The sequence below is a fragment of the Salvelinus sp. IW2-2015 genome, linkage group LG14, assembly GCF_002910315.2.
Source record: "Salvelinus sp. IW2-2015 linkage group LG14, ASM291031v2, whole genome shotgun sequence".
Classification (NCBI taxonomy): Eukaryota; Metazoa; Chordata; class Actinopteri; order Salmoniformes; family Salmonidae; genus Salvelinus; species Salvelinus sp. IW2-2015.
Window position 1 is genome coordinate 42,306,723 of NC_036854.1, and position 12,143 is coordinate 42,318,865.

The 12,143-nt window shown below is 44.2% G+C and overlaps 1 protein-coding gene across 1 annotated transcript in view; it reads left to right on the plus strand.

Annotated features, from left to right (window-relative positions):
* LOC111973563 (neuropilin-1a-like) overlaps positions 1-12,143 on the plus strand; it is an 88,316-nt gene that overhangs the window by 19,443 nt on the left and 56,730 nt on the right. Inside the window, 1 exon segment of the mRNA XM_070446814.1 lies at positions 9,586-9,767. Coding sequence (XP_070302915.1) covers positions 9,586-9,767 — 182 coding nt within the window.

A 12,143-nucleotide genomic window follows, 5' to 3' on the forward strand; every position in this document is an offset into this window, starting at 1 on the left:
ACAGGTAATGGGTGGAGAAACAGGAGGGCTTCTTAAAGAAACGAACAGGTCTGTGAGAGCCGGAATTCTTACTGGTTGGTAGGTGATCAATACTTATGTCATGCAATAAAAGCAAATTAATTACTTAAAAATCATACAATGTGATTTTATGGTTTTTGTTTTAGATTCCGTTCTCAACAGTTGAAGTGTACCTATGATAAAAATTACAGACCTCTACATGCTTTGTAAGTAGGAAAACCTGCAAATCGGCAGTGTATCAAATACTTGTTCTCCCACTGTATATATATATATATATATATATATATATATTTTTTTTTTTTTACTCTCCAAAAATATATATTTTTCTTATTTTCAATGACGGCCTAGGAACGGTGCGTTAACTGCTTGTTCAGGGGCAGAACAAACAGATTTTTACCTTGTCAGCTCAGGGATTCAATCTTGCAACCTTACGCTTACTAGTCCAGCGCTCTAACCACCTGCCTCTCATTGCCTCCACGAGGAGCCCGCCTGTTACGCGAATGCAGTAAGAAGCCAAGGTAAGTTGCTAGCTAGCATTAAACTTATCTTATAAAAAAACAATCAATCAATCATAATCACTAGTTTATAACTACACATGGTTGATGATATTACTAGTTTGACCCAAGGCTCGTATTTCTGTGTGTTATTATGTTATAATTAAGTCTATGATTTGACTGAGCAGTCTGACTGAGCGATGGTAGGCACCAGCAGGCTCGTAAGCATTCTTTCAAACAGCACTTTCGTGCGTTTTGCCAGCAGTTCTTCGCAATGCTTCAAGCATTGCCCTGTTTATGACTCAAGCCTATCAACTCCCGAGATTAGGCTGGTGTAACCGATGTGAAATGGCTAGCTACATTTAGTCATTTAGCAGACGCTCTTATCCAGAGCGACTTACAAATTGGAGCTAGTTAGCGGGGTGCGCGCTAAGCGTTTCAAACGTCACTCGCTCTGGACTTGGAGTAGTTGTTCCCCTTGCTCTGCATGGGTAACGCTGCTTCGAGGGTGGCTGTTGTCGATGTGTTCCTGGTTCGAGCCCAGGTAGCGGCGAGGAGAGGAGGAAGCTATACTGTTACACTGGCAATACTAAAGTGCCTATAAGAACATCCAATAGTCAAAGGTATATGAAATACAAATCGTATAGAGAGAATAGTCCTATAATTCCTATAATAACTACAACCTAAAACTTCTTACCTGGGAATATTGAAGACTCATGTTAAAAGGAACCATCAGCTTTCATGAGTTCTGAGCAAAGAACTTAACATTAGCTTTCTTACATGGCACATATTGCACTTCTCCAACACTTTGTTTTTTTTTTAAATAATGTTAAACCAAATTGAACATGTTTCATTATTTATTTGAGGCTAAATTGATTTTATTGATGTATTATATTAAGTTTAAATAAGTGTTCATTCAGTATTGTTGTAATTGTCATTATTACAAATATATATATATTTTTTAAATCGGCCGATTAATCGGTATCGGCTCTTTTGGTCCTCCAATAATCGGTATCGGTATCGGCGTTGAAAAATCATAATCGGTCGACCTCTACTTTGTAGAGCCACCTTTTGCCGCAATTACAGCTGCAAGTCTTTTGGGGTATGTTTCTATAAGCTTGGCACATCTAGCCACTGCGATTTTTGCCCATTCTTCAAGGCAAACCTGCTCCAGCTCCTTCAAGTTGGATGGGTTCCACTGGTGTATAGCAATCTTTAAGTCATAAGACAGATTCTCAATTGGATTGAGGTCTGGGCTTTGACTAGGCCATTCCAAAACATTTAAATGTTTCCCCTTAAACCACTTGAGTGTTTCTTTAGCAGTATACTTAGGGTCATTGTCCTGCTGGAAGGTGAACCTCCGTCCCATTCTCAAATCTCTGGAAGATTGAAACAGGTTTCCCTCAAGAATTTCCCTGTATTTAGCGCCATCCATCTTTCCTTCAATTCTGACCAGTTTCCCAGTCCCTGCCGATGAAAAACATCCCCACAGCATGATGCTGCCACCACCATGCTTCACTGTGGGAATGGTGTTCTCAGGGTGATGAGAGGTGTTGGGTTTGCGCCAGACATAGTGTTTTCCTTGATGGCCAAAAAGCTCAATTTTAGTCTCATCTAACCAGAGTATCTTCTTCCATATGTTTGGAGAGTSTCCCACATGCCTTTTGGCAAACATCAAACATGTTTGCTTATTTTTTTCTGGCCTCTCTTCTGTAAAGCCCAGCTCTGTGGAGTGTACGGCTTAAAGTGGTCCTATGGACAGATACTCCAATCTCCGCTGTGGAGCTTTGCAGCTCCTTCAGGGTTATCTTTGGTCTCTTTGTTGCCTCTCTGATTTAATGCCCCCCTTGCCTGGTCTGTGAGTTTTGGTGGGCGGCCCTCTCTTGGCAGGTTTGTTGTGGTGCCATATTCTTTCCATTTTTTATTAATGGATTTAATGGTGCTCCGTGGGATGTTCAAAGTTTCAGATATTYTTTTATAACCCAACCCTGATCTGTACTTCTCCACCACTTTGTCCCTGACCTGTTTGGCGAGCTCCTTGGTCTTCATAGCGCCGCTTGCTTGGTGGTGCCCCTTGCTTAGTGGTGTTGCAGATTCTGGGGCCTTTCAGAACAGGTGTATATATACTGAGATCATGTGACCGATCATGTGACACTTAGATTGCACACAGGTGGACTTTATTTAACTAATTATGTGACTTCTGAAGGTAATTGGTTGCACCAGATCTTATTTAGGGGCTTCATAGCAAATGGGGTGAATACATATGCATGCACAACTTGTCAGTTTAAAAAATATATATATATTTTTTGAAACAAGTTATATTTTTCATTTCACTTCACCAATTTGGACTAGTTTGTGTATGTCCATCACATGAAATCCAAATAAAAATCTATTTAAATTACAGGAAAAACACCAAGGGTGTGAATACTTTTGCAAGGCACTGTAGGCCATGTTGCAGGACATGAGGCAAGACTTCAGTATGTGGGGATTGTTGAGTAATTTAGTCGGTTATTTACTGTCCCCCGACCCCGAGTTAATGTTATAATGCATTTCCTAGAAAACAATCTGCTTGGATATTCAGTAACAGCAATGTGACTACCTGAATATTCATAGACATGTTCTTCTACAAATATGCATGGTATTTAATTTCAGGAGCTGACTTGGAAAGGGAAAAGTGCTAAATGCATATTTCCATTCTGCCCAGGGCGATTCTCTAATTAATTGTGGTTATTCATCCCTGTTTTATTCATGATAACAAGATGTTTTATGGAAAATGAAGGGATCGTAATGAGTGCAAAATACCAGCACTTTAACACTTTCTCGCAACACTACTACAATTATTGCTTCCATTAAATGTTTAACCCCATGAATAGACAGTGAAAGGAAATAGATTCTAGGGTGAAAAGGAATACAGGTTTTCTGTTTGTTGGCCTTTAGCTAGCCTTTGACCGTGTCTCCAACAAGAGCTCTACACATTAAACCAAGTTTAAGTTCAAGCTTATCCAACGATTGATTTATGACTAGTGGAACGACTGGTCATAATGTCTTTAATATATCCTTGAAGTGCATGTATGTATCTGTATGCCATGAGACAAACTGTTTCTCTGACAGTTGTATGCACCTCATTCAGTCGCACTTTAAAATGTATGTACCACTGTATGTCAGAATGTCATTCAGCACTTGACRCAAGTCACAGCTATTGACCTCTGCTAAACGAAAATTCCTTTATCATACCGACCGTATTTCTGTATTTTGAAAGTTCTGTATCTTGCAAACTTGAATGCTGACCCGAAAAATATTTTGGGACTACACCAACAATGGACTGATGGAACAAATACCMAAAATATCGTTTTTGGGTGGAGTTTTCCTTGAAATCTCACTCCACAGTCCAACTAGAGTTCCTATTAGTCTTACAGCAAACCATCTATAATCACGTTATCGTGACTTGTCATGGCTTACGGTTTGTCTGTGTAATGATCTGGTGAGCTCATAACAGCAGTTATGGTACAGCAATATGGTACTGATCTGTTTTGGTCTTCTGGGCTTTCTGTAGGGCCTAGGGAGAAAGCGTGAACATACCTCGTAGTTTACGAGAAGGTAAAACAGCAAACAACACAAAGCCTTGCACGTACGACAAGGACATGAGGTTTACAGACCTTCGCTAACAGTAGTGGTTGGTTCTATTCCTCTAGCTGTCTTTCTCCCCCTCCCCCACATACCTTCCTTTACCCTAGCGTGAGCCAACGCCAAGTTTCGCAGATAGCAACCCCCTAAGGCTAGCTAACTCCTCTCCACATTCTGTCTGCTCTCTCTCTCTCTCATATTTCCTAATAAAGGAGCGTTGTGTTGTGTTGAGATGCAGTAATTGGGTCTAAATAACCAAATTCATTCAACTGATTGTTGGGTAGAACGCATGCAGGATCTCTCAACAATGTCATTCATCAATGATAATGATCTGATAATGATATATCCATCAATGATAATGATCTGATAATGATATATCCATCAATGATAATGATAATTGCAGAAGCAGCCGCAAAAATCAAAACCAACCAGTCGCATCTAAAAATATGACATTGGCTGGGCTTTGCAATGAGCTGGGCCGGGCTGATCCAAGCTAGGCTCGCCAGAACGAGTGACACGCAAAAGCCTTGATGGATGCAGCTGTGGAGGACTTTGTGTAGGGAGGATCTTATGCAGCCATGTGGCATGGTATAAGGCCCAAATGAGAAGCTCTCCTCCTCTCTCCCCTCCTTAGCCCACTTCTAAACACTTCGGTTCTAATCATTCTTCAGAATGGTGGTGATGGTGGTGGCCTCCTCCACTGGGTGGGTCCCTCCCACACACAAACACACACCTCCCACACACAAACACACACACCCTCCCGCACACACACACACACACACACACACACACACATTCCCATACACACACACACACATACGCACACACACACACTCTCTCACTCACAGACACACACCGGTTCTAAGGGAACTTGGTTAGGCACTAATCTCTCCTGACTCTCTCCCGTTGGCTGAATGCAGGACTGTTGGAGTAAGACGCTATAAAAAGCCACTGATTGCTTGAGACACCCTTGATGTCTCACGTCCAAGTTTCCATTTCAGCTCAGTGAACTGTGGGTCTTTCCTACCCTGGCTACTCGGCAGTCTGAAATCACAAAGTTAATAACTCGATTAGTGTGAGACGGAGTCGGACGTTTAAATGTAGAGTCTGTTGCTGCCCACACTGTTCCTTCCTTGTCTGTCAGACTCAGCAACTGACAGTTAGTTCATTACAGACCTGAGGAGGGAGGAGGGGAGGAGAGGAGGAAGGACAGGAGGGAGGAGGGGAGGAGAGGAGGAAGGACAGGAGGGAGGAGGGGAGGAGAGGAGGAAGGACAGGAGGGAGGAGGGGAGGAGAGGAGGAAGGAGGTTGGGCGAGACTATTATTATAGTTGTGGGTTAATGAATGTCACATGCTGGAGGAAAGCTGTAAGCACAGTCCATCTGACCTGGTGAGGTACGTCCCCTTCACGCTCGGAAAAAGAAGGACGGCGGCCTCCTTGTAGAAACAGTAATGATGTGATGCTCCAGTCCTGAGTGACAGTTTGTTAGCTCTGACGTCTCGCTAGCACTTGAGCAGAATTTTAGATCTCAGAGCGCRGATTTTTGGACAGCTGACAACAGGCTTTTCCTGTAAATCCCATCTAGAACTCTCTGAGGCGGCATCCTAAATCACACCCTATTCACTGTGTAGTGCACTACTTTTGACCAGGGCCCATAGGGTACTGGTGCACTATATAGGGAAAAGGATGCCATTTAGGACGCAACCTATAGGCCTCACTGCACTGAGCTGTCCCAGCTCAGTTCTGTTGTTTGGACCACTTTAGTTTGTTTTAACACTGAGAATTGTTTTTGTAATGTTTGGAGGTGACATGTTTTTGGTGTGGTAATTAGCCCTAGTCTAGAAAAAGAAACACTAGAGAACAGACTTGGGGTGCGTCCCAAATGGCGCCCCATGTGCACTGGTCAAAAGTAGGGCACTATACACTGTAGGGAATTGACTGCCATTTCAGATGTAATCTTTGACAGTTTGCTGTGACACAGTTCTACCAAGGGAAAGAATATAAAATAACATTTGTACATTTGTTTTATAGATTTCTACTAGGTCATGGACTTATGTTTCTAAATGGGCCTGATTTARAGAACTATAACCTATTATATCAAGCTTTAACAGCGCTTTATAACATTATTCTTTATTAACCAGGATCATATCCCATCTATCATAACCACATCATATGTTTTTTATATATAGAGCTAGAGAGATCATCATTTCTAAAAGGGAAAGCTGAAGGTAGTTTAAACTGTGTTATATTGTTAGCCTGTGGTTCATCGCCTCCTCTTGGGTTGTGTGAGGTGGGTTAATGTTCCCGTTTGACACAGCACGATTGCTTTCTCTCGCTCCCCGCAGTAAGAAGGCAGGGTAATACATTTGGAGGCGCTGAAGCGATGGTCGGGGAGAATTAGATTCATCMCTTTTTGCTTTTAATTTCCCCTCTGGATTGGCAGACCATTTTCACTATTAGTGTTGTGGGAGGCACATCCAGGCTGGAGTGGAGCAGACAGATTAATGAAATGTTATGGTTTGGGCATGATTCAGCTGGATCCTATTGTCTATAAGGGAAAACGACAACATACAGTATAACATAACAAATTATTATACTGGGGGGGGGGGGGGGGGGGGGGTCCAAATTTACCTTTGCGGAGCCTGAGGAGAGTTTTAAATGAAATGATGAATCGAGGGCAGCAGGAGGACTGTCCAAGCTAAAAAAAGTAGGCCACCACCACTGTGTTTGGATGAGAACGGTATTCCCTTCTAAGGGCGTCTGTCTGTCCTGGGTCTTTGGGTCAGACATTATGGTTGTTGTTAACGGACCTCCCTCACTTCAGAGGGCTCCCAAACACACACACACACACACATCATTTCATAATGAATAAACATATATATTTTTTTAAACACACCGAAAATCCAGTGTTTATATGTCAAACAGTTTTGTTATATTTCAGTCTTCTGTGATGTATATAAAGTGTAATATTGGGATGCAAACTCAACTCTATATCTGACATGGTACAGGTGTCTTATTTGTTTAAGCCCATAACCATGTGTGTGAGGTGTATACTTTTGTTTCAAAGTAGATTTGTATAAGACTACCAAGAATCACTCTGTGTGACCCTGATTTAACCCATTGCAGTACAAGGTTAATATGTCTGTCAATCGAAAATTGTTCTGAGGCTTTGCGTTGTCCAGCCTTGCAAACGATCCTATAATGCCTTCCAGATGACGACAGCCTGGGCTAGGCCACAGAACCACTGCTCTCAGATCAGATCATAGCGGTGCCTATAGACCTGCTGAAACACAACCACCCAGCTAACAGAAGGCCCAGGGCCAGACATTGTTGAAGCAATGAATAAGTCTTTTTTTGTTGCCTCGTAAGCAGACAGAAAGCCCCCAGGGCGCGTTATCCTCCATTCCCTCGTTCAATCGACTTCTCTGTCTCTCCATCCCTCCGTCTACATCCTCTCTCCCACTGCGCCGTCTTTATGAGGTCTTCTGAGGCTTCCGATGATGGACCAGAGTAAGAGAGGTGAATTATAGATAGAACACAACAGAACAGTGCTGCAGAAGATTGATGCCCTCTGTGCTGTGAGCTGCGGAATGGAAAGGTCCGATTCAGCCTGCAGAGAGAGGAGAGAGCCCAATATTACAGAAGGGGATACTGAACAAAACTGCCCACCACASCACAGAAACATATGGCTTACAGTAGATATGGCCTCTTTCTGAGATCATATCTTGATAAGCTGCAGGTTGCCATAACCACTTTCTAATGATCCAGTGTGTGCTCCCCTCTCCTGTGTCGCCCATGGTGCCTTCCTTAACATTTCACAAATACCCCCCATTTAAGTGTAATTCAAAGCAGGTGAAAGAAACCATTTGAGGGGGGTGGAGGGTGGATCATGTGGATACTTGTCTCCTTCCACCCGAGGGGTAGCCCCCTATTCCAATCCATCACTCAGAGTGTAGCCTGAGTCATGTATTGTGCAAATACCATAAGCATTAAGTGAATTGACCTACCTTCACTTRTTGAGGTGAAAGTGTATCGACAGTCATTTGGGGATCGGGGTGTAGCCAAACAGAGAAAGCAGACCCTTTCTAGAGTATGCCTAGGAGGCACATATTTTAGCAAAGTTGGGGGTGCGCGGTTGCGCCAGCTAGTGGTGTGTGTACGGATGCACTAAGTAGCTGGGTCTAGGTTATGTGTTTTTAATGGTTGACAGTAATGAGAAGGAGGATTGGAGGGAGAAGACAGCAGGTCATGAGGTTTGAGCAGGAATACATTAGATAAGTGCCCCACTGAGCTGAATTCATTGGGAATGGGCGTTATGGGTGATTAAATACCATGGTAACCTGAACCCACACAGCTCCCCTTACTGCACTCTGCCTGTCAATCACAATGAAAACAAAGCATGGAGTATTCATCTATCCAGCACATGCATACACACACAGGCATAAACACACACACACACTCACTCACACACACTTTCACACACACACACACACACACACTTTGTTTATCATTCTAGATCACCTTAGGCTGTGTTCATTCAGACCACCCATCGCTCAGATTCAGATTGCCTCGACACACTCCATCTTATGTTACTCACACACAACGTGTGTGTGTGGCCTGGCTCCCGTTGCTACCCATTCGTATTCGGAAGGCGCTTTCCTCCCTGGTCGTAAAGCTTCGTGCTGACTCAATTAGCCAGTGCCTCACGTCAATAGCCCTGCGTCTGAAATTGCATTTTAGTAGGCTTTGGAGCGTGCGCACATGTGGCTGCCGCCTGATTGCATTTTCACCTGTTTCTGATGGACTCACTGTACCTTCGAGGAGTATAACACGATCACTGACGTAATATACTCAAATACACACCACGCACGCGCAGCGCGGCCGCGCGCCACACACCACACACACACACACACACACACACCACACACAACACACACACACACACAACACACACACACACACACACACACACACACACACACACACACACACACACACACACACACACACACACACACACACACAACCCACACACACACCACACACCAGATATAATAAATATAATCCCACACACACTTCTCTCTTAAAGCATCTGTCTCTTTACCAGGGAGAAGACCAGCCCGAACACACACTCTCAGCTTCACCAGAACAGCGTTATGTAAACCTAGACTTAGTACAGCCGGGAGTCATTGTTCTAGAATCTCTGCAGTGTCTGCATTATCTAACAACGTGGAGCTGTGCCACGTGGAGGGAATGTGGACCTGCCCGCCTGGTCCTGGGTTTATCCTGTAGATCTCAGTACTACTGCAGCATGTTTTCTCTGCATTAGGGAGGAGCAACTATCAAAACATAAACATGGTCCATCATTTCTAGTTGTGTGTATGTGTGTGTGTGTATAATACCTACCCAATACAACATGTGACAGATTCTTCTTTTTCCTTTGTCCAGGTATGACTATGTGGAGGTGCGTGATGGCGTGGATGAGAATGGTCAGCTGGTGGGGAAGTACTGTGGGAAGATCGCCCCGTCACCCGTGGTGTCTTCTGGGAACCAGCTCTACATCAAGTTTGTGTCCGACTACGAGACCCATGGAGCAGGCTTCTCCATCCGCTATGAGATCTTCAAAACAGGTGAGAGGAGACCGAGTGAATGAAAGACACACACACACGATCACAAAATCTCATCACGCGCACACACAGCAAACACACACACACACACACACACACACACAGCTCGGGACGTCGCTTCGGAGACGAGGGATGATATATAGGAGGCCGAGACGTCTAATCGTGAGTATAATTAGCAGAAAGAGGATGTTTCTCCTCGTTTCATGGTTTGCTTGTCATTTGGTCCTGCTGCTTAATGCATCAAGGTATTACATATGCTAAACAATAAGGCTCCACACAAACAGATGAATAATGTTCACCATGTGTATATAACTGCCTTAATTGGCAGCAGCTAATCGTGAACCTTAATAAATACAAACACAAATATTCTCCATAAACCATCTGTAGCAACTGAATGTTTTCTGCAKTACTTCTGAGACTTACTGTAGTCATAGACATATGAGGATTTCTGTTCATCCAGACTGAGAAATGTCCTCTTCCTCTGTTTACGTGACGCCGCATCATCATGGTTAAGTGGAGAGGGTGAGTCACCAGTGGTGTCCTGCTTCTGATAGGCTAAATTCAAATTCATATATTCAGCTGTCGTCAAAAAACCCTGGGAAGTTCCTTCCTCAACGATACAATCCCAGTCTTGTTTTCACCAATACTATCATGGGATGTTCTTCCTCCTTATCTGAAGATCACACAACAAGAGGCAGAGCTTCCTGTTGTTGCCTTGGCTTCCTGTGTTTATGGAGGGCTGGGGAAAGGATTTCCATTGAGTGACTGGGAGAGAGGGAGGGAGGACACAGACAGGTGCAACAGAGAGCCGACTCCACGCTGATTAATTAACCCTCAGCTAGTCTATGGGATGACCCAGACACTCAGAGAAGATGGAAGCCCTGACAAGGCCCTCTTTTTAATCTCTGAAGTGTGTGTGTGTGCAGGGGTAGGCTATGTGTGTGTATCCGTGCGTGTGTGTCCCTTTGATCTGATGTTAATGCGCCCACACGCCAGCTGCCTCACACACATCTCCCCACACTTCAGTGAAGTGCAGCATTCCCTGTTGATGAGGCAGTTCAATTGTGCACAGCACATTCCTCTGAGGAAGTGTTTCCCAGTCTCATCCATTAGAAGGACTGATTAGAAATGAGCTGGGTTAGGGCCCCTGGGCTACGAGGGATGGGGGGAAGAAGTGCTGAATTCAGGGCGTTGCGATATGGAGAAATATATCATATTGATATCCAGATGTGTTTTCACTGAGAGGGGAATATGTCATTGGAGCCTACTGGAGATTACCCAGGATGCTGTCTTCTTGGTGGGATGTTTTGCTCCAGGACCATCCCCTGTAGAGCTGGCATCATGGTTGTGCCGTCAGGACCGGGCCGGTTCTTCTGTGGCAGCCAGGCAACAGAAGCTTGTTTAGCTTTGAAACCAACGTTGTGTTTTGACTACAGCAGAGCCGGTTGCCGCCAAGGCGGAGGCTCTGAGATCAATGAAACCAAATGTGTCGGACTCCAGTAAGACTTGCTGTCGCCATTGGCGTCGGCTAATGGGGATCCTAATAAATAAAAGTTTACATGTGTTATCATCAGCAGATTTTGCTTATGATCCGTCCCAAATTGCACCCTATTCCCTATTTAGTGCACTACCTTTGAAAAGGGCCAATATGGCTCYGCTCAAAAGTAGTGCACTATATAGGGAATAGGTTTCCATTTGGAACGGAACATTAGCCTCCATCCTTTGGTTTAGAGAGCAGCCAGCTCGTTGATTAGGTAAGCGTATCAACACCGGGATGGTATTAGCCAGATACGCGTCAGCAGATTTGTGTTGGCTAACACGTGTAAACTTCATGATACACAGATGTTGAGATAGCGTTGGGGAAGTAATGCAAGGAATGCCGTGCATCTTAATGAGCCTGAATGGAGGAATATTACAGTATCTATACAGTACTAGACTTGTGGTTAGAGGGCAGCTTCAGGCAATGGGGGCTGTGTTCTTTCAGAGGTAAATGAGGGGTCAAGGTCAGATGAGAAACAGGGTACATACACGTTGACACCTAGACTCTCTGTGAGGAACCTGGAGCGTAGCCCTGGCTCTCATCAGCGGTGCAGTCAACAGAGCAGAGGAATGTATAATTGGGGGGAAAAAAACAGGTTGTTTGTGGTCCTCCACATCTCTCACACACACACTGGTTTTTCAATCCAGGGATCTTAATTAGCCCAGGCTATTTCTTTAATGGGCAGTAAATTGTCGGCCTCGCTCCACAGAGAGAGAGAGAGAAAGAGAGAAAGAGAGAAAGAGAGAAAGAGAGAGAGAGAAAGAGAAAGAGAGAGAGAGAGAGAAAGAGAGAGAGAGAGAGAGAGAGAGAGAGAGAGAGAGAGAGAGAGAGAAGAGAGA